Source organism: Erythrolamprus reginae, chromosome 3, assembly GCF_031021105.1.
Source record: "Erythrolamprus reginae isolate rEryReg1 chromosome 3, rEryReg1.hap1, whole genome shotgun sequence".
NCBI lineage: Eukaryota > Metazoa > Chordata > Lepidosauria > Squamata > Dipsadidae > Erythrolamprus > Erythrolamprus reginae.
In genome coordinates this window covers 230,848,218-230,871,882 of record NC_091952.1, presented here as the reverse complement: position 1 = coordinate 230,871,882, position 23,665 = coordinate 230,848,218, and the positions used below count along the sequence as shown (strand labels likewise).

Sequence of the window (23,665 nt, the reverse complement as noted above, 5' to 3'; positions counted from 1 at the left end):
AAGGTAGTCAACTTCCACAATCTCTAGCCTTCCACAAACTCTAGAAAGTTGAGTACCAAACAAATGACAAGTAATAGGACACGATTTTCATATCACGTACTGAATTTGACGACTTTCAAAACAATCGATTACCAAAGTACCACTGTACAAGCATAATGAACACTGTTTTGAGCTTCCTTTTGAATTAAATGGACCTGAGTCAAAAGCATTTGTCTTCAATTTCTTGTTGAGGGAGAGAGAATAAATTTGGAAAACAAAATTAATTAAAATTAGGTTTGTCAAAAACATTCCAAACAAAAACATTCCATCAAATATTTCCAGAAATATTTCACAAGAAGAGTCCCTCCATTCCTCTTCTCACAACAAAATACCTTACTCCACCAGACTTGAAATTCTTGGTTTAGACAACTTACAACTCTGTCGTCTCCGTTCCGACTTAATTATAGTTCATAAAATCATATACCAAACTGTCCTACCTGTTAACGACTACTTCGCCTTCAACTGCAACAACACACGAGCACGAAATCGATTTAAACTAAATGTCAACCGCTCCAAACTTGACTGCAAAAAATATGACTTCAGCAACAGAGTAATCAACCCCTGGAATGCACTACCTGATTCTGTGGTTTCTACTCCTAACCCCAAAACCTTTAACCTTAGACTATCTACAATTGAACTCTCCTCCTTTCTAAGAGGTCTGTAAGGAGCGTGCATAAGTGCACCATTGTGCCTACTGTCCCTGCCCTATTGTCTACTTTTGTTACTTTTTATCATTACTTATCTAATGTTTAATTTGTACAAATTATCACCCTATAATTGTTTGACAAATAAATAAAACAAATAAATAAAAATAAAATTCTTTACAAATCTACTAACAACTAGGCCAGAGATGGCAAACCTTTTTTGATTCATGTGCCAAAAAAGGGGGGCGTGCAGGGGTGAGCATACACACATGCTCACACCCATAATTCCATGGGGGTCCCCCACGCATGCATGCATGCATAACCTCCACCCCCCACCCCACTCCCAGCATAACCGTTTTTCACTCTCCCTGGCTTGAGAGCCATTCTAATAGCCTGGGGATGGCAAAAATGGCCTTCCCCACCACCTCCCGCAGGCTGGAAACATTCAAGTTGGAAACAGGCCATTTCTGGCCTCCAGAGTGCCTCCAGGGAAGGCCATTTTCACTGGGCTCCTAGAAAAGCTCTGAAGTCTGAGGACAGCAAAAAAACAGAACTCCCTGTCCAAGTGGAAGTCAACAAATGGAATATTTCTAGCCTCTGGAGGATGTTTGGGGGCGTACGGAAAGCCATTTTTACCCACCTCGGGTACCTAGGAAGGCTCTGGAGCGTGGGCAGAGGGAAAACTGGTCCTTCCCTCCCCTTCCAGAGGCTGGAAACAGCCTGTTTCCTGATTCCAAGAGGGCCCAAAAGGCCCGAAAATCAACAGGCCGACACACACATGCATGTCGGACCTGAACTACTTGCGCACCGATATGGCTCTATGTGCCACTTGTGACACATATGCCATAGGTTCACCATCACAGAACTAAGCTATTGGAGAGTTTTTAAAGTTGGAAATTAAATTGCAATGAAACATAGAAGACTGACGGCAGAAAAAGACCTCATGGTCCATCTAGTCTGCCCTTATACTATTTCCTGTATTTTATCTTACAATGTATTTTATCTTACAATGGATAACAACTTAGATATTTCCATGTAAGTTAAATCTTTTTAGTCCAGTGGAAATGCATTTTTCTCTAAACAAATTCCATGGATTCGCCAGGTATAACTGTAGATACCAAGTTTGCCTTTTGATTTAGCACAATATGTTTTTTATTTCAACAATTGTTATGCCAGGGGTGGAAAACCAAAATACTGCTAATGCATTATCATTTATATTCTCACAAAACTAATTATAAACCACTGATTAACAAATAAAAATATAACCTCTAAAACTACTAGCAAATAATTTGGATTTCTTATCCTTTATTTAGTAACTATGTTCATTAGTTTATCTCCTTCTCAAATCTTAATGGGACAACTAAAGTGAAAGCAATATCACATTCACAATTCCCATCAGCAGGTTAAGTAGCAGGATGTTGGAAGAAAAACCATATGTATGTAGCATCTTTCCATAAACTTGGAAATCTCAAACCACAGACAGACAAACAAGACTTTGCTCAAATTTTCAAGATACAGATCTGTCAGGATAAATGGTTACAAATCTGTTGCTTGTGTGTTTAGCATTCATATTAAATTCATTTTACTTCATAAATTAAATTAAAAGAACTATAATCACAGTGCTGAATTCTTCACTTAGAATCTCCCTGTCAATTGGGAAGTTATGCTTATTGTAATTAAACATATAATATGTATTATTATGCTTAATTAATTATATATTGCATTCCATGACAACAGCATTTTGCAAAATATATGGAACAAATAAGAAACATTATGGAAAAAATGAAAATGTTTAGAAAATGCAGAAACTAGAGAACTGATCTTGAAATATTTTAAAGATTTTGAGAGTGATGGAGAATGGGTAGGGAAGAAAAATATTAGTCTTAAAAGGTGACCCCCAACTATAAGCAACAGTAAGGTTAAAAGAAGTCTAAGAGTTCTAGAAGGCTGAAAATAGTGGTACCGAATAGCTACTAAACAATGGTATATTGAAATAAAAAGATCAGTCAACAAATACAACTCAAAGTCAAAGTTTTAAAAGCAAGATGCTTCGACAGGATTCATATCTGTCTGAATGATTACAAAAATGTACCTTTTAAAGTGGAGTGCAAGACAGATAAAGAGAAACCAATAAATTTATTGTATCTTAACCAGCAGACATTTTAATCTTGGTAATATTATATCACACCAGCTAGTTTAAGGTTTATTTTTAGTCACTTAAAAGAATTCTTATCAAGCAAACAGATAACTTCAATTTCTGTTTTGCTAATATTACAGTCAAAATAGCGTTAAGAAGGTCAGTTGATTTCAATGGAATTGTTAGTAAGACTAGTTAAAAACATCAAATGCTTTAAAAAATAAAAACAGATTTGAGATTCAAAAGATATGTATGGATATATTTGTATATAGCTCTAATATTCATGTTCCTATCAATTCATAAATAACATATCTCTTCTGATAGCAGTATTATATCCCAAACTAATCCCAGAAATATGATCTTCCTCAATTATATACATTATATATTATGAATACTACGTACATGTGTACCTAAACCATGGCCTACATTTTTCAATATTACTAGTTTGTATAAATAAAAAGAGGGTTGAAATTTGAATTCTAATTATCACATGGGCTGAAATAACATAATATAAAATATGCCTATTAGAAGTTTTCAATAAAATAGTATATAACAAAGGTAAAATGTTTTATCTCTCCCCAACAAAGCCATTTTCAATGACTGGATAACTTTCATAAATTAGTAGAAATGTCTGCCAAAGTTATATATTCTTCTTTTATCTTCAAGTATTACTCTGCTAGTATGGAAACAATAGTAATTTATGTGCCAAAATATTTAAGAAGTGAATGTAACCAATACATATAGAGTCTAATCCATGCCATCATGTTCAGACCTCCAAAATTGAAAGACGCTTTTAAACCTTCAAAAACTATAGTATACACTTTATGACGTGCTTTAAAAATTATTGATGTTCAGCTCTTTTAAATATACAGTGGTACCTCTACTTATGAACTTAATTCGTTCCGTGACCAGGTTCTTAAGTAGAAAAATTTGTAAGAAAAAGCAATTTTTCCCATAGGAATTAATGTAAAAGTAAATAATGTATCGATTGGGGAAACCGCAGGGAGGGTAGAGGCCCTGTTTCCTCCCAGGAGATTCCTAGAGAGGCCCCGCAGAGGCTTCCTCCCACATTTTCCAGCCCTGTTTCCTTCCAGGAGATTCCTAGAGAGGCCCCACAGAGGCTTCCCCCCACCTTTTCTGGCCCTGTTTCCATCCAGGAGATTCCTAGAGAGGCCCCAAGGAGGCTTCTCCCTGCCTTTTCCAGTTACAGTTTCAGAAGCTCAGGTCTGTAAGTAGAAAATGGTTCTTGAGAAGAGGCAAAAAAATCTTGAACACCTGGTTCTTATCTAGAAAAGTTCATAAGTAGGGGCATTCTTAGGTAGAGGCACCACTGTACATTGTCACCTATGTGGGTTTTTTTTCAATTTCTTTTACAATCACTGTATTTTTTTAAAGGAATTAGTTTCTGACTTTCTCCTCAAGGGATAGTCATTTATAGACATCACCCAAAACAAAAATATAGTTAGTCAAAGTCTTTCAACTTGACACATATTGACAAAGTATGAGTGACGATGTATAATATATTAGATGTATGTAAACTTTTTAGACAATTAAAATGGACTGAAATTTCAATTGTATGGTCATATCAATCATGTATATTTATTTATCTAAAAGTTATATAAATATTTAATATTGATAGCTAAATATATTTATTTATTTATGCGAAAGTTCAGTCGTGTTACTTTCAATGGGCTCCCCAACCAAATTAAAGGATGTTAGAAGTTCATTTCTGAAGGTAATATCACAATGCAAGTAAATGGTTTGTAACCATGGGAGACGCTGATGTAAGCCATAATCAGCATGTAATCATGGGTTTGCTAATTGTGCTGAAACCTGATTGGCTGTATCCAATATAAGAAGGAACACCCTTGTATTGATGTGGTTTGTTACAGAGTGGTTTGTTACAGAGAGTGGTTTTGTTAAGGAGTAGTTTTGTTACAGAGAGTGGTTTGTTACAGAGGGCGCTTTGTTATAGTGAGTGGTTTTGTTACAGAGTGGTTTGTAGTTTAGTGCTTAGTGGTTGCAATGGTGTATTTTATAAGAGTTATATGAAAGTATTGTATGATAGTTTATTTAGAGAAACAGTTTGATAAAAGAGAAGTAAAATATATATTTTTGCAAGAAAGCCTGCTGCTGTGTTTCATTGAAGACTTCAATTAGGTATAGTGGTTAACTGTGGCTACTTGGTGGGTTAACTTCCATGTGTGCAAAACTCTCTCTGCCTAACAGGTTATGGGCCCAACAAAGGCCAGGTGCAATTCATTTTTATCAGTGAAAATTTGAAGAGCAAGTTTGGTTGTTTAGTGTAGTTTTATACCTACTAACTAATTAGGATATAACACTGTATTAAGTGGAATTTACACCCCAGAAAAACTGCATTAAGAATTCAGCCTCAATTTTAAAAGATGTTGTTTTAGAGTTATCCCTTAAACATACCCTTTGGTATGTCTCAATGTTAGAGCGAAACTAAATCTACACACAGTAGCTTACTTACGTCTGGGGCTCCTTCTCATTTTGTTGTTTTTGCTGTGGCTGAAGAACGTTATTTACCAGCTCAGTGAACCCACTAAAGGCAAACCACCTGTTCAAATAAGCAAATAATGTGACTGAATAACCAAATGAAATCATAGTAGTATAGTTTTTTTTTCTATAATCATTATCATCATCATCATCATGTAAATGCAGGAAAGCTACAGCCAAATGGAAATGCTCACTGCAATTAAGTCAGCCACAATTAGGATTTAGGGGAGAATAGTTTTAAACCAGAATACTCCGCAAGCAGGTAGCAAGAAACCACATCCAACTGAAATGTGGATGAAATAACACACTGAAAGCAGCTCTTAGAAGCCAATCCGAAAGCAGATAACTAACTGCAGCCTATCCGGTATTAGTTTAAAACCATCAAAGGTGCAGAAAGCAGAAAATGGCAAAAGTAGAGAAGTAAAGCCCACTGCACTTGAGTTTTTGTTTTTTTTTACTTACTGTGTCACTGGTTGTTTTTGTTCTTCTTTACCCCTAAAAAAATAAGTGCGCAACTGAGTGCAGTGTATATAGGACATAAATCCTTTTCTATATCTCTGAGAGGCATCGGAAGAATATTTTTAATTTAATTTACATCTTGCATCCTAACCAGTTTTCCACTAGGCAAAATATATTAATGCAGTATCACAAAACATAAAATGTCTCCAGGAAATAATATACTATGGTGTTTTTACAGAATTAATGGAAATACTGGAATCTTAAGACATATAATTAGCCATACAATCTCCAGTTTTAAAGTTGTAGTTTCAGTGTCGAAAAATATATAAAAAGCAATTCACGATATACAGTAGTAAACCAAATGAAACAAATAATAATAATGTTATTGATATGCTTATAAGGTAATCACTATCTTCAAAATTAGTTCACACTTTTCAAATATTATATTTGCAATAAAATGATTATTTGATTTACTTATAGACTGCCCCATAAGATTTGTTTTTAAATTCATAAGATTTAGATGCTGCAATCCTTCCATAAGGCTCTGAAAATCTTGTTTTTCTCTTAGCATGGAGGCAGAACATTGGATGAATCTGTCTGTAACAACTGGAATACTGAATGACTAAACTGGCCTCAGTTTATAGCATGTTCTCCTCTGTGCTATCTTAACAGACCTCACCTACAAAAAGATATTGACAAAATTGAACGGGTCCAAAGACGGTCTACGAGAATGGTGGAAGGTCTTAAGCATAAAACGTATCAGGAAAGACTTAATGAACTCAATCTGTATAGTCTGGAGGACAGAAGGAAAAGGGGGGACATGATCGAAACATTTAAATATGTCAAAGGGTTAAATAAGGTTCAGGAGGGAAGTGTTTTTAATAGGAAAGTGAACACAAGAACAAGGGGACACAATCTGAAGTTAGTTGGGGGAAAGATCAAAAGCAACGTGAGAAAATATTATTTTACTGAAAGAGTAGTAGATCCTTGGAACAAACTTCCAGCAGACGTGGTTGATAAATCCACAGTAACTGAATTTAAACATGCCTGGGATAAACATATATCCATCCTAAGATAAAATACAGAAAATAGTATAAGGGCAGACTAGATGGACCATGAGGTCTTTTTCTGCCGTCAGTCTTCTATTTTTCTATGTTTCTATGGTTTTAATCGTATATTAGCTGCCAGAATCACTGTTGGTAAATTGGAAAGTCATACAACGTAAATAAGTGAATAATAGCTCAATGAGGCTCTCATTAAAATATCAACAGCAAAACTAAGTTTCAAAATATGACAAATTGCTAAATAGATGTCAAACTGCACCTCTGATGTACTTCCAGGTGGTAGGTTTATGAATTTCATGGGTTCTGACTATGTCAGATTTTTTTCTAGCAGTTATGCTCTTGATTAAACCTTGACTTCTGAGATTTGGAATCCCCTTGTTATCTGTGCATTGGCTGGCTGGTTGGACATTGTTGTGGTTAGCTCTGGCCCAGCTCCTGTCCCAAGGACTGTGGATGTGGGGGAGACATCCACATGCCGCAGGCCTGTTTTGCTCCCGTTGGAATCTGCTGATGAAGGCTCCTCTGACCAAGAAGACATGAGTGACAGGGGGGAGGAGAGTGTGGCAGACAGCTCAGAAGGAGATCACTTATCTAGCTCCTCCTTGGATTCGGAAAAGAGTTAATGAAAGAGCCACGCATGCGGAGAGCGATGCATAGGCAGCAACAACTGAGAGATTATTATCAAAGAAAATGAGGCCACCTGTGGTTCCGTGGGGCTGTGGTAATTAGTGAGGCTGCTATAAATAGCAGCATGTGGGTTTGGCCATTGTGGAGGATTATCTGATCCTTGTGTTTCGTGCCTGCCTTGCTGACTTTGACCTTTGTGTGCTGATTTTTCCCCGCTTTGAAACTAAACCAGAGCAAAGTTGTGTTTCACTTTGTGAAAGAAGAAGGACTGTGAATTACCTCACAGCTGCAAGCTAAGTATCACAGAACTGATAAGGGACTTGTACAAATTACCAGTTTGTTTGGAGACGAGTGCTCTTTGCTATACAAAAAGAGGGCTTAGTTTATTTGAATTTTCGGTATTTAGAGCATTGTTTTGAATTTTCAAACGTGTGTGTCTCTGAAATTTGTATCTGTGAATTTTCGGGAGGATTCTACCAGAGAGCTCGACAGAACAGACATGTTGTTTGTTTTCCTTTTGTACAAGTGGTTGGAAATACCGTTTGCCTCCTGTTTGACTTGTGCCAAATATGCCTCTTCTGGCAATTCTTTAGCTAATTGGATGGATCTCCTGCTTTACAGATATATTATAATAAATACTCTTCATGGTTCATTTGCTTCCAGATTTCACCTCAGTGCATGTTATCAAAGAATGAATTGTTCACATGGTTGCTCTGTATAACTTGGGGTTCACCCAGCTGCCTCCTTTAATCTTCTTATTATATCTAACCATTATGTTCATCTTTGCTCTGTTACTCAGCTATGAGCATTTCTTACTTGGAATCTACATACAGATTCTGTAGCCAAATAGATGGCTTTAATAGCCTATGTTAAGATTCATGCAATGCTATCCTGTCTTTTCTATGTCTTCTATTGGTACCCAACTCTGTAGATAGCCAAGTACCATAACTGCCTCTCCCTAGAACTTGTGGGATAGATTAACATATATCAAAATGCTTCTTTTCAGATCCTGTCAAGCAATCATTCTTTCGGTTAATCCATTTTGCTCTAGAATATGTTACATAATCTGGTGTTTCATGTTCTGTTATTTCCATTGTCTCCGTATTCAAATATTCTACTCCACTGTTATTTCAGAAGATAATTAACTAGCACTAGACTATATTGCGTACCATCTTCATGTATTATTTGGGCTTTAGTCTCTCATTTTGCATGTTTTTTGCACTTTATAGCTGTGTCTTTCTGTATTGTGTGGTAATCAATGAAGATGATGAAAAATCAGTTTCCTGAAAGTCACTTTTCTTATTATTCCATATAGTCACTATGAATACATCCAAGGGATTATTTGATCAGCTGTTGATGATGTTGGGTAGTGACGTAAGTTTCCTTTGTAATTTATGTATCATAATGTCCTGTCTCTGTTCTATTGTATTGACTTGCAAGCTACTTTATGGCTTTAGAGATCACAATTCTGAGTCATCTGTGCCACAGACAGATGCAATTCTAGTGAAGAGGGTAGTTACCACTCTGGCTTCTTCACCCTTCACCTGTAAGGCAGGGATGAAATCCAGCAGGTTCTGACAGGTTCTGGAGAAACAGTACCAGAAATTTTGAGTAGTTTGGAGAACTAGTAGCGGAAATTTTGAGTGGTTCAGAGAACCAGCAAATACCACCTCTGGCTGGCACCAGAGTGGGGTGGGAATGGAGATTTCACATTATCTTTCCCCCAGGAGTGGGGAGGGAATGGAAATTTTGCAATATCCTTGCCTTGCCATGCCCACCAAGCCATACCACGTCCACAAAGCCACGCCCAGAGAACCGGTAGTAAAAGAAATTAATGTTCACTTCATTAGAAACTGTATGTTTCCATTGCAACCCTGATCAGACATTTCATAGAAAGTAGACTTCTATCTATTACTTATGCAAGCAGATGTCTTTTTGGGAGGAGGGGGTGTTCCTTGTATTTCACACTGGTGGTGAAACATTTTACAACTCCATTTCCAATTCCTTGCAATGTTAGCCCTCTCTCATATGCTAGGCAAACTTTTTCATTGCTTCATCTCATTCTATTAAAAGTCATTTGTTGTTATTATACAGTTATTGGCTCCAGAATCTATCCCCCACCTGAATCCATTGCTTCCTTTTGCTGCTTTATAGTATTCATTCTGTGACTCCAATTGCTTCACTTGCTGTAGTTTTTTCTGCTACTTTCTTTTTGGTGGCTCCCGTCTTATTTTGTTCAGTCTTCCAAATAAGGTACGGTAGTTTTTTGTTAGGCATACTGCTTTTTTTCAGCAAAATAATAGGGGGAGCTGTCTCTCCTTCTCTCTCTCTCCCAAACATAAATACAGTTTACTTGCCTTCATTCTTCCTTTTATAGTGAGATAGATATAGTGAGATAGATAGACTCGACAAAAACTACACATAACCCTTCCCTGGTACAAGCGATACAGGAGATGAGCCTGTAGCCTAGAGGTTAAGGCAGAGCCCCAGGTTCAAATCCCAGTAAGGGTGTGGCTACCTAATGAAGGCAAATAAGCTTGAAATAGATCTATAGTAGTCTCCCTTCCTTTTCATTATCAGCAAAAATATGTTACATGTATATATATATATATATATATATATATATATATATATATATATATGTATGTATATACAGTAATACCTCACGATACGAACTTAATTGGTGCAAGGAGGAGGTTCGTATGACGAAAGGTTCGTAAGACGAAACATTGTTTCCCATAGGAAACAATGTAAAGTCAATTAATCCGTGCAACCAAAAAAAACCCGCAAAAAAACGGCTTTCGGCGACTGCTGGGAAGCCGCGCGGCTGTTTTAAAAGGTGACAGCCGGCCTGGGGGGCTTCCCAGCACCCCCCCCCGAACCCGGGTTCGGGGGGTGCTGGGAAGCCCCCCAGGCCGGCTGCGACCTTTTAAAACAGCCGCGCCGTTTCCCAGCTGTCTCCTGAAGCCGAACGCCAAAGCCGAACTTCCGCGTTCGGCTTCAGGAGACAGCTGGGAAGCGGCGCGGCTGTTTTAAAAGGTCGCAGCCGGCCTGGGGGACTTTCCAGCACCCCCCCAAACCCCAAACCCGGGTTCGGGGGGTGCTGGGAAGCCCCCCAGGCCGGCTGCGACCTTTTAAAACAGCCGCGCCGCTTCCCAGCTGTCTCCTGAAGCCGAACGCCAAAGCCGAACTTCCGCGTTCGGCTTCGGGAGACAGCTGGGAAGTGGCGCGGCTGTTTTAAAAGGTGACAGCCGGGCTGGGGGGCTTCCCAGCAACCTCCCGAACCGAACCCGGGGTTCAGAAAAATTTTGCCTCTTCTTACAAACTTTGTTCGAGTTACGAACCGGCGTTCGGGAGGCTTCTGGGAAGCCCCGCCGCCCGGCTGTCACCTTTTAAAACAGCCGCGCGGCTTCCCAGCAGTCTCCGAACGCCGGTTCGTAACTCGAAAAAAGGTCGTAAGAAGAGGCAAAATTTTTCTGAACCCCGGGTTCGTATCACGAGTTGTTCGTAAGACGAGGGGTTCGTATCTTGAGGTACCACTGTATATCAAATTCCTTCTGGCATATTCTAGCATAAATTCACAATCTAAGTTTTCCCCTTAGGCTGTGCATGAAGAGCTATTTCTTTGTGTGCGCCTTCAAATCAGCAAGTATCCACATTGTTCCTGGAAACATTTTTGGAAGTAGTTTGGCATTGCCTTTTTCTTAGGACTGAAAAGGACTAACTACCCAAAGTCACCTAGCTAGCTTAGTACTAAGATAGGATTAGAACTCATAGAGTCCCAGTGTCTGTGTGGTGCCTCAACCACTACATCAAACTGGCTGTCACAAAGAACTATAGTCTTTGAATTAAAAGGAGAGCAGCAAAGCCTCTATATGATCATCTCCCATTTCCTCTCCTCTTTTTAAACTTTTATTCAAATTTATTATAATATAAAATACAATGAAAATAAAGATTAGACAAGGGGAAAAGAGGGGTGCATGATAATAATAAAAAAAGGGAGGGAGACGTATTAATTTCCAACTCTTTCCACTACAGTAAAATATTAACCAGAGCTAAAGCCTCCTTCCTGCATTACATTTAGTAATTACCAACCATTTCTGTAACTAAACAATTATACTATCTTCTAACTAAAGTCTAAAGGATTTTTTCCCTTTTATTTTGAGCAAAAGGTCTAGAAGCAATTCCCAAATGGAAACCAAACTGGATAAAAGTTTATCTTAGTTTAAAACAGTTAACAATGCCATCCCAACCAAATCCATTTTTCCTGTCCGTTATTTCTATTGTAAAAAATAATATATCTTTCTATTTACATTTATTAGATTTATGTATTGTCATCGTCTATAATAGCAAAAATCCCACAGTCTTTCAAATTCTTTGTTCAACAACCCTAAAGAAAAAAACTTCTAATTCCAATTTTAAATTCATTTTAAAATTGAAACTTTAAAAATGCTTTTAAAATTGCCATTCTTACAGATGCAATTACTTCTAATACATTGTTTTATTAAAAAATATTTCTAGTTATAATTCATTATAAATTTCTCATTGCTCAAACATTTCACACAGTATTAAACATACCATTCATTTTCCAAATTCAGTTTCAGCAATATTTTGCAAATTGTAATAGTAAGTTTTTCATTATACTTTCAAACCCACTTACTACTAGTACAAAATAATAAGTTTTCTTATCCAAATTTAATATTTCTTTTAACATGGGTTAAATCAGTAAGACTCTTTCTGACTCCAATTTTCCTATTACATTTAAGTTACCCCCTCCAACTTGTCCCAGTAAAATAAAATCTTTATCTTCAAAATAGCTACTGAACGGGTACTAAGCTGTTTTTTCTATTAGAATGTTCATCAGATACTTCTTTTAGAGGAGTTATTTTCATATAGCTCAGTGACTTATTTACAGTTCTTCTTTTAATTCTACTAGAAATAAGGCACCTTCATAATGAGCACTCTATCAATTCTTATATTGCAAAAAAAATCAACTTTATCATTTACTTTGTCCTTTATTTGTGAAGCCATCTCAGTAGTTTGATAAATTTCTGCACTTGGTGCATCCCTGGGTCATCGATCTTTCTTCTGAATACGTGAATTGTTTGAATAATTTTGTCTGAGCATTCCTCCAAAACTTTTATCATGAGATCTAGCCGTCTTAACAGCTTCCCGTGGTAGTGTTTCAGTTTGTTTTACATCTTGTCTGTCTCAGGGTTTTATAGAATGAAAAAAGCTTTTGTATTTTGGAGTTTTTTGGCTCCCTCTTATGGTCAAAGAGTTAATCTTTTAAAAATATATTTGCAGACCAGCAGTTGTGTCTTGGCCAATCAGATTCAGTTACAATCAGAAGATTTTACCCTCCCTCCCTAAGAATTCAAAGTCACAACTTTTAACTTCCAATATCAAATGAGTTTAACAGGGTGGTTTTTTTTAAGGAAAATTAAGACACTTCATTTTCAATCCATATGTTTCTCCCAAAAAGTTAAGGAAAGGAAACATTCATGCTTCCTGATTTTGGCTCACTGCCTATAGATCAGATCAGATTAGATTAGATTTATTGGATTTATATGCCACCCCTCTCCGTAGACTCGGGGCGGCTCACAAAAATGGTAAACAATACATACTAACAAATCTAATATTTAGCAATCTAAATTACAGTTTTAGGTTAAAAAATCCAAAAGAAACCCCAATATATAAAAAACAAGCACACAGTCGAATCATACACAGAAACTACATGGGCAAGGGGGAGATGTTTCAATTCCCCCATGCCTGACGGCAGAGGTGGGTTTTAAGGAGTTTCCGAAAGGCAAGGAGGGTGGGGGCAATCCTAATCTCTGGGGGGAGCTGGTTCCAGAGGGTCGGAGCCACCACAGAGAAGGCTCTTCCCCTGGGTCCCGCCAGACGACATTGTTTAGTCGACATGACCCGGAGAAGGCCCACTCTGTGGGACCTAACCAGTCGCTGGGATTCGTGCGGCAGAAGGCGGTCCCGGATAATCCTCTTCCTTGTTATTTAATAATAAAAATGTCTCTAAAGCAGCACTGTTCTTCAAAAAGGAATATCAGACTGTGATCAAAAAAGGAACTTCTTTTAAATCGGTAAAATAGTTGCAGGATGCAAATCTGAGTTTGTCACTGAGGTTTATTCTTCCAAGTTTTGGGACTCATGGTGGAGCCCATCCTTAGGGAACTCCTCTCTCTCCCAAATGTGTTCTCTTATCACATATTCTGGAAAGAGGGAAGTTCCCCGAAAAAGCATTGCTGTCTGGAAGATCTTGTGTGATCTTCAATTGGCCGCTTTCTACCAGAAGTCATTTCCTATCCTGTACAAATTCAATTTCCTATGCTTTCAATTTCTACCACTAAATTCACATTTTCCTACATTTTTAAGGAGTTCTGCAGTTTCATCCTACACAGCTTTGAGCACCTATAGTTCACTGTTTAAATTAATCTGCTCAAGAGGTTTCTGCAACTAATCCCTATTTTCTCTTCTTATTTAGTTATTTATTTCCACATACAAACTTATTATAAATCTTCCTTATCTGCTTTTCCTGTCCCAAGCTTTTGGGGAGGGGGGGGGTTATGTGTGGTGTGCTGGTCTTTTGCGTTGTAATTATTTTCCATTAATCATCCTTAGACTGCAGAATTTCTATTTTAACCTTTGATAGTGTGTGATTCTTAACAGTTTAACCTTGCCTTTTTTAGGTTATAGCTTTTGCCCTGCCATGTGTATACATATTTATATAGTTTTATATATTTTACGTACACGTTGAAATAGTAGTTAAGATATTACCCTATAAACCAGGAGATTGTAAGGCTGCCCTTCTACATGAAAGCTGGCTAGTTGACCCTGTGGCAATCTCTTTTTCTCAGCCCAACCCATCTCACAAGGTGGTTGTTGTGGGGAAAATAGGAAGTAGGAATATTAAAGATGTTTTCCACTTTGACTTACAAAAAAAAGGTGAGACCATGGTGGATTGTAAATTATTTTGCTACTGGTTCGAACTGGGAGCAACCCACCGCTGGGTGAGACATAATAAAAAAATTATGAATGGCCCAGTGGTGGATTGCTACCAGTTCACATCGGTTTGGGCAAACTGGTAGCGGCTGCGTCAGGAGGCTCCACCCACCCACCCAGATATCATCACGGATTATCTATGCATGCGCAGAAGTGGTGTGTATGAGTAAAATGAGCATGTGCGCAATCGCGGACATCTCCAAACCAGTAGCAAAGGTAAGTGAAACACTATACTGGAATTGTTACACATTCAGTCAGATGTTTAGATTGGATCTGGCATTTATATTCACCTACCAAGTGCTTTCCAAAAACTGGGAGAGGCAAATGTTTAATACTAAAGTATTGCTGCAGGATATAAACCATTCCAAGTAAAGCTGCTTTTGCAATTGGCTGGTTTTCTCAATGTCAGTGGTATTCAAGTGGTGCTCCAGTTGTTTTGGTTTGCCCAAGGTACCTATTACTCTTATTACTAACTTTGCTTTCTTTTACCATGCTCAATCTACTTCTATTTGCACGTCTTTGTATTTTATGATTTTTCTCCTATTCTTTCTCTTCAATTCTGCTGTCGTCAGGTGTTGTGATATCCATTATCTAGACTTTTTTGTTTTTCTTATCAGTAGTGGTTATGCATGGGGTGTTGTGTGGCAGATGTTAGTCTGTTTGAATTCTAAAGTCCCAGATAATTTATTTATTTTCTATCATTTTGTTTGTTTTGCAATCCCATCAATCAGTGACGGGCTGCCAAAATTTTTACTGCCCCGTTGTGGGTGTGGCTTATTTTGTGGGTGTGGCTTGATGGTAATGTGACCAGGCAGGAGTAGCTTGCCAGCCATGTGGGAATGGCTTGACAATCACATGACCAGGGGTGGCTTAAAGGTCATGTGACTGGGTGGGAGTGGCTTACCAACCAAGATAAGTTTTCAAATAGGTGCTTGGACTCTGTTTCAGTTGATTAAGTTACATTATTTGAATAGCCACAAAAAGGCCAAATGATAGATAGCACAGTAACATTTTAAAGTTATGTACTGAAACCGCAAGGTTCAATATCATAACAGATTAGGCAAGTTACTCAATTTTCTTTAATTGCTACAAAAGTTCAGTTCTAGACAATGATTACAATAATTAAAGCGTTTATGGGTAAAAACATACTATTCAATTATTTTCTATTTTAAAAGTAATTAAGGATCATACTAAGGTACTAGAGAAGAAAGGACAATAAAAAAAACTATTAAGTATTCAAGTATGCATGTTACTGGGGCCCCCCTGCGTTCCCCCGCCCCCATGGGGGCAGCAGCTCATCAATTCTTGCTTACAGGAAATTGATATTTTTGTAGATATTACAATTCACTATTGTTGCTACCCAGTCTCATCCTTTTTGTAGACAGTCTATACCAGTGGTGGCTAACCGATGGCACAGGTGCCACAGGTGGCACACAAAGCCATATCTGCTGACACATGAGCCGTTGCCCTAGCTAAGCTCCAACGTGCATGTGTATGCTGGCCAGCTGATTTTTGGCTTGCACAGATGCTCTGGGAGGGGGGTTTTACCCTCCCCCAGCTCTAAGGAATCCTTTGAAGCCTGGGGAGGGTGAAACACAAGCCTACTGGACCCACCAGAAGTTGGGGAAAAGGACGTTTCAGGCCCCCAGGGGGCCTCTGGAGATATGGGGAAAGTGGTTTTCGCCTTCCCCAGGCATTGTATTATGGATGTGGGCACTCGCGCATGTGCGATAGCGGGCATGCATGCTCTTTCGGCATCCGAGGAAAAAATGGTTCGCCATCACTGGTCTACACAATGTTCTTGCAGCAGCTAACTAGGTGATGCATTGTTTCTTCAGATTCTTTGCAGAGATGGTATTGGTGGAGGTATTGGTGTAGAAATTATGAGGCTGAGTCCTAGCCCCACCTTAGACATTGAAAGCTCACTGGGTAACTTTGGTTCAATCACTTTCAATCACTCTCAGCCCAACCCATCTCACAGGATTGTTATTGTGGGGAAAATAGGAGAATGGAGGAATATAATATACATTTTCTGCCTTGATTTATTTATAAAGTAATAACAGTGGGATAATGAATAATTTTGCTATCTATTGATATCTTTTCGGTTCTAGCATTGTATGTGTGTGTCTTATAGCCAGAATTACCCTCTGGCTCTTCCAACTTTCCTGCTTTTAATCATTGCCAGGTCATGTTATTTGCTTTGCCTGCTAGGTTTTTTTATATATACTGGCCACGTAATACTTTTCTTTGCCATGCATCTTTTACATGACCATTGGCCAGTGTCATTGCATTAAAAAACTAGCAGGCAAAGCAGATAAGAAAATCATTATTTACGGTTGGTTGTACAATCAGCCAGATGTTTAGACTATGGTTGGTCGCACAGTCAATCAGATGTTTAGACTGAAAATAGTATTTTTATCTACTTCACATCTTTCCCAAAGATCTGCGATAGGCAGATATTCTTGTTTGATGGTGTTGAAAGTATTGTCGCAGGATGTAAGCTGTTCCAATAAAGCTGCCTTTTGCAACTGACTGGTGGTGATTTTGCCAATGCTCATGGCTTCAAATGACACTCCAATTGTTTTGGGGTTGCAATTGAGATGCCTATTACTATTGGTACTATTTTGTTTCTGTAGGTCTGTGATTTTCTTCAGTTAATTTCTATTGTGCTGTCTCCAGGTCCTGCAACATCTGCTATTTATGAACTTTATTTAAGTTCAGAGAGCACCAAGGACCTCTCAAGACAGAAAAGCCCATTTACAGGTCTATAAAGGAAAGGAAAGGGTTTTCATGTGCAAATAGACTGAGACTGTCTAGAAGAGTTGAAGACCTGGATGAAAAGGAAAGAGCTAAAGAGCTAAGAAATTGTTAAGATTAGAAAACATAGTGATACAAAATATAGATATAAGAAGAAGGATATAGAAATGATAAATAAAATAGCAATAACAATAGTACAGAATGATATACCACTTTATAAGTATTTCGTAGCACTTTCTGAGCAGTTTCCAATGCCAACATATTACCCCCAACAATCTGGGTCCTCATTTTACTGACCTGGAGAGGATGGAAGGCTGGGACAACCTTGAGCTGCTCAGGATACTACTTCTGAAACTAAAATCCTATGACAGTGATGGCGAACCTTTTTTTCCTCGGGTGCCGAAAAAGCGTGTGCGTGCGTTATCGTGCATGCTTGAGTGCCCACATCCATAATTCTATGCCTTGGGAGAGCGAAACAACTTCCTCTACCCCTTGGAGGCCCTCTGGAGGCAGGAAACACCCTGTTTCCAAACTTCTGGTGGGCTCAGTAGGCTCGTGTTTCACCCTCCCCAGGCTCCAAAGACTTCCCTGGAGTTGAGGGAAGGTAAAAATGCCCTCCCCCATTGCCCTGGAGGCTCTCTGGAAGCCAAAAATGCCCTCCCAGCGTGTCTGTATGAGTCAAAAATATGCTGACCAGAACACACATGCACATTGGAGCTGAGCTAGGGCAACAGCTTGCATGCCAGCAAATATGGCTCCGCGCGCCACCTGTGGCACCCGAGCCATCGGTTCGCCATCACTGTCCTATGACATCTCTGAAGCCCTACATGATTGGATAACTGCGTTCCTGTCTAACAGAAAGTAGTCAAAATAGGAAGTGCCATATCAATTCCTGCTCCTGTCAATAATAGTGTCCCTCAAGGCAATGTTCTAGGATCAACACTCTTCATTCTCTACGTAAACTATCTTTGTGATCATGTTATAAGCAACTGCATTCTCTTTGTTGATGATGTTAAACTATTTAACATCACTTACAATGCTGCTACCCTTCAAAAAGACCTTGATCATATAGCAGAATGGTCAAACAACGGGCAACTTCTCAATGGTTAAACATTGGCAAAAATCTCAACCAACAAATGCTCTGTCTTACACATTGTGAAAAGGAATTAAAATACAAAATACAAACTTGGAGGAAACGAACTTGTAGATGACCCTCACTCTGTCAACGACCTTGGGGTACTCATATCCAATGACCTAGAGCCCATGGTAACAACATTTCCAAAAAGGCACTAAGAGCTGTTAATCTAATCTTATGTAGCTTCTTCTCTGGCAATATTACACTGCTAACCAGAGCTTACACTTGTTAGACCAATTCTGGAATACAGCTCATCTGTCTGGAACTGGCACTGCATATCAGAAATTAATACATTTTGTTAATACATCTTATTTCACAAGAAGAGTCCTTGACTCCTTTGCTCGCAACAAAATACCTTATTCCACCAGACTTGAAATAATGGGATTAGACTAATTACAACTGTCACCTCTGATCTGATTTAAATGTAGTTTATAAAATCATATACCAAAATGTCCTTCCTGTTAATGACTACTTCATCTTTAACTGACAGGAGAAATAGAGGAAGCTCTAATTTTTTGTTGCCATCTAACAGTTGCCTAAAGTCACGGAGACCAGATATGGTAGACCTAGTCATAGTCAAGTTCTGGTACAAAGGGAATTCCTGAACGTTTAATGAAATAATGATTGTAAGTCATATTTACCAAACAAATAATTATTCTTGAACAAGAGCTCAAGGTTCTTGTTACCAGCTAATTAGGGACACTCATTTGTGTTTGTTTGCAGTTGTTGTATTCATTTAAAATGAATAGAAACCTCATTCATGAAAAGACAGCATGAACGTAGGAGTCTCTAAATACGAAAGTGTCATTAATAACTAACCCAAATAACCTGAATGTAAATTAAACAGGAGGAGGAAGGAGTGGTATGTATGTTCTCTGCCTTGAGTTATTTATAAAGTAATAAAGACAGGATAAAAATCTAACAAATAAAATAAATAGATGTGTGATGAAATCTGATTACATATTTCTCGGAAGATGATTTTTCAAAGATTTGTATAATTATTGTTTAAATTTAGTATAAACTTTATAATATATTGTATGACATGAGAGAATCATCCAGCACAGTAATCGCAGTGGGCACCAATTGCCCTCACCGACTGTCTTGTAACCTTATCCCTGTCATCACAACTGTTGACAAATTTGACAAGGTCTTAATATACTTAATCCTTTGGGGGAGGGGGGAACTGCTAGTTAGCAGATTTTGGGAATGGGAGTCAAGTACAGCTGCCGCTATTAAAAGGTGACTATTAACTTGGTTCATGTTTGTTGCGAAAGCGATTGCCTGCGAAGGCTCCTGTATTGAGGTTGAAAGCCAAAAGTGGAAGCAGTATGCTCCATCCCATATTTGGGTAGACCACGTTGCCCTGATTTAAAAAAAATACCTAATCTCTCCCCTCGAATAGCAAACAATATCACAAAGGATGTACCCTATATGTAACATTGGAAGATCTCATTCATCTACTCCCAAACAAACCGAGTAGAAATTTTTAAAAACAATAAGAAGGAGAATAAAACATCAGCGATATTTTTGAAATTTATGTCGTATTGATACGATATACCAGCCATATTGCTGGTTCATCTCTATTTTCCATCTACAGTGATCCCTCGATTTGCGCGTTCTCGATTAGCGCGAAACGCTGCAACGCGGTTTTTCAAAAAATATTAATTAAAAAATAAGTCCGCGTTTTTTTTGCTATACCACGGTTTTTCCCACCCGATGATGTCATACGTCATCACCAAGAGTCACTTCTCTGTCTCTTTCTCTTTCTTTCCTGTCACTATGCTTCAATCATTTTCTCATTTCTCTTTTTTCTCCCCTTTTTTCTATCATTTCTCTCTCTCTTTCTTCCTCTCTCACACTCTCTTCCTCCCTTCTCTCTCCCCCCCTCCACTTGCCCACGAGAAGAAAAAAAGCAACCTCTGCCGGGCAGCTCCCCTTGTGCCCCCGCTTTGTGCCTGCCTCTTTTGGGGATTTTTTTTTCTTTTCTTTTTTGCGCTGGCGGCGGGAGCTGTTGGGGAGGGCTCTGCCGGGAAGGCCTCTCAGCTGCAGAGCCGAATGGGGGCGGAGGCAACAGCGGAGCCCGGCGCTGGGGCCATGCGAGGCTGTTCATCCAGGGGGGCGTGGACTGGCAAGTCGCCCTCCTTTCTCTCTCTTTCTCAAGATCGCTTGCCGCTTGCCTATTGCAGCGAAGGAGGCGAAGCAAGGCTCCAAGCTGCAAAGCGGCAAGCGGCAAGCGATCTTGGGGATTCCCCTTTGCCTGGGCGGCGGGAAGACCAAGGGAAGGTTCCTTCAGCCGCCCAACACCTGATCCGCTCCGCAGCGCGGCAGCAGCGAGGAGCCGAAGATGGGGTTTCCCCTTTGCCTTTACCCCATCTTCGGCTCCTCGCTGCTTCCGCGCTGCGGAGCAGATCAGCTGTTGGGCGGCTGAAGGAACTTTCCCTTGGTCTTCCCCGCCGCCCACACGCAAACTCCACCATCTGCGCATGTGCGGCCATGAAAAAAATGGCGCACATGCGCAGATGGTGGATTTTACTTCCGCATCCAGTATAACGCGGAAATCGGTTAGCGCGGGAGGTCTTGGAACGTAACCCCCGCGCTAACCGAGAGATCACTGTATACCCTCTCTCTCTACTCTATCTTTTCTCTCTGTTCTCTCTTTTTTCATCTCCCCTTTTTTCTCTATTTCTTTTTTCTACTTCCTCAATATTCCTAATACAGTACTATGTGATTCCTAGGGTATAGGTATCAAATGTACTGATTTACAAACAAATTACTGTTGACCTATTACAAACTACAGTGCTACCTTGTAATACGAACCCCTCGTGATATGAACCCGGGGTTCGGAAATTTTTTGCCTCTTCTTACAAACTTTTTTCGGCTTACGAACCCACCGCAGATCGCAAAATGGCGCTCCGTTGGGCGCCACTGCCCAGCTGTCACCTTTTAAAACAACCGGGGGGCTTCTCGGCGTTCTCCCAAACCCAAACCCGAACTTTTCAGGTTTGGGAGGCCGCCGAGAAGCGCCGCCACCCGGCTGTCACCTTCTGAAACAGCCGGGGGGCTTCTCGGCATTCTCCCGAATGCTGAACCCGCAATGTCAAAGCTCCGCCCATGGAATTCCCTATTGGGATTCCCCACCTCCTTTCCAGCCTCCAGATCAGCTGAAAATGCTGCCACCAATCGCAAAAACGGCACTCCGCTGAGCCGCAGCGCCTGGCTGTAACCTTCTGAAACAGCCGGGGGCTTCTCAGCGGCCTCTGGAACCTGAACCCAAACTTACGGGTTTTCCTATTTACTGTAAACTGACATCATTATTGCACATTTGCACCTGTCCTGATTTTTTCAATAAGAAAAATAAATCAGAAGAATCAATAATGAAACAAAGAAAGTTTTTACAATTTAGGTCAATTTATTCAGGATTTGCATCATTTGTATTTTGTGATTTTCTCCAGTTCTTTCTATCTGCTGTTTCCACATATTGCTATGTCCACATATTGCCACTCGTTTGTCTTAGGGACTATTATCTACTACCCTGTTTCCCCGAAAATAAGATGTACCCCGAAAGTAAGGTATGTCAGAGGTTTTGCAGAATTTGCTAATACAAGGCACCCCAAAAAAATAAGGCGTAGTCAAGTTTACATATGGTACAGTGGAAAAACATACGGTACCATTCAAAGCTGTTCATAATGGTACCGTAATAATGTGGCGTCCCCTGCTGGCCCATTCCATCGCTTTGTACCGTCCAGTACAGCAGACACAGTCTGCTGCTGTCTCACCGCCATTACAGTCTCCACTACAGTGCGTAGACTGTAGTTCCTCTGGTGGCAGGAAGCTGCAATAGCGGGAGTATACTGTTGTACCATATAAGTGCCGTTGTTTGTGTGTGTGGGTGCCATACTGACAGGTACTGTACCGTAATCAGTGTACCGTACGGTACACCTTCTTTGGGGGTGTCAGCTTTTCTGCCTGTGAATTTGTCTTATTTGAGAAATATAAGGCACCCCCCGAAAATAAGATGCAGCACAACTTTTGGAGCAAAAATTAATATAAGACAGTGTCTTATTTTCTGGGAAACACGGTAAGTCTGGGGTAGTATGTGGCAGGTATTTGTCAGTTTGAATTCTAAAGTCCCAGAACACTTTAACATATTTATTTTTTTATTGTTTTGTGTGTTCATACCAACAATTTGGTGGCCCTTATTTCTTCAGCTATTTTTGCAGAGGCAGCATTTGCTACCTGTAGCCGTGTCTCAATTCTAGTTTTGTACGTATTTATTATTAAAGCTTGGTCTTGTGCAGCCAGAATTATCAGTTTTCTTGTTCTAAGCAAATGCCAATATCTGCTTTGCCTGTTTCTTTATGTACTATTCATGTAATACTTTGCCTTGTTATGACTGTTTTCTGCCTTTTGTTTGGCCTTTATTGTAGACCAGCTTGGTGTCCACAGTATCTATCACCGCTGATCAGCAACTGTGTCTTCAATTTTGCCACTGATCTTTGCACAAAGTTTTTCATGTTTCTATTGATACCTATTATTTCAAGGAGGAAGAGGAAGAGGAGGAGTGAGTGTAGGTGGATATTGTTTTATTTTGTGATTGTAAGCGCCCAGAGTTTGGTTCAAGATGGGCAACTACTGTATATGTTTAAAATATTTAAATATTTAAATAAAATGAAACATTCTTTCCAAATAAAATAAAAAAACATTTATAGAAGGAAGAGGCCAAGCCAGTTTTGAAAATGTTGCCAAGAAAACTGCATAGACTTGCCCAGATACTTGCCAGGAGTCAAGACTGATGCAGCTGCCACTCCAGTATATCAAAGCCAGAGATGGCACCTAATACTAGAGCAAAGGAATAAATTAGCAAGATGAGGGTGCTACTATTTCAAATTTTGCCAGAATTTTTCCAGGGAAACTCCAGATTGTGACAAGTAAATGCTGAAACAAAGGCACAGAGGAAAAAAATAAAGGTGAAGGCTTCAACTTATTAAATTACTGTATATATATTCTGAATATTATTATTATTATTATTATTTATTGGATTTGTATGCCGCCCCTCTCCACAGACTCGGGGCGGCTAACAACAATGATAAAAAAACAGTATGTAACAATCCAATTAATAAAACAACTAAAACCCCTTATAATAAAACCAAACATACACACACACAAACATACCATGCATAACTTGTAATGGCCTAGGGGGAAAGAATATCTTAGCTCCCCCATGCTTGGCGATAAAGGTGGGTCTTGAGTAATTTGCGAAAGA

At 39.3% G+C, this 23,665-nt stretch overlaps 1 protein-coding gene across 17 annotated transcripts in view; it reads right to left on the bottom strand.

The window, feature by feature from the left end:
- The window catches only part of RIMS2 (regulating synaptic membrane exocytosis 2), a 361,362-nt gene that overhangs the window by 306,020 nt on the left and 31,677 nt on the right, over positions 1 to 23,665 (bottom strand). For 5 of the 17 annotated variants that reach the window (XM_070748179.1, XM_070748182.1, XM_070748173.1 and 2 more), the window contains exons 2-3: positions 5,803 to 5,835; positions 5,315 to 5,401 (exon numbers count right to left, since the gene is read on the bottom strand). The exons of the other annotated variants lie outside the window; for them this stretch is intronic. In XM_070748179.1, the coding sequence (XP_070604280.1) occupies positions 5,315 to 5,401; positions 5,803 to 5,835 (120 nt within the window). The remainder of the gene's footprint in view (positions 1 to 5,314; positions 5,402 to 5,802; positions 5,836 to 23,665) is intronic. 17 annotated transcript variants of the gene reach the window in all.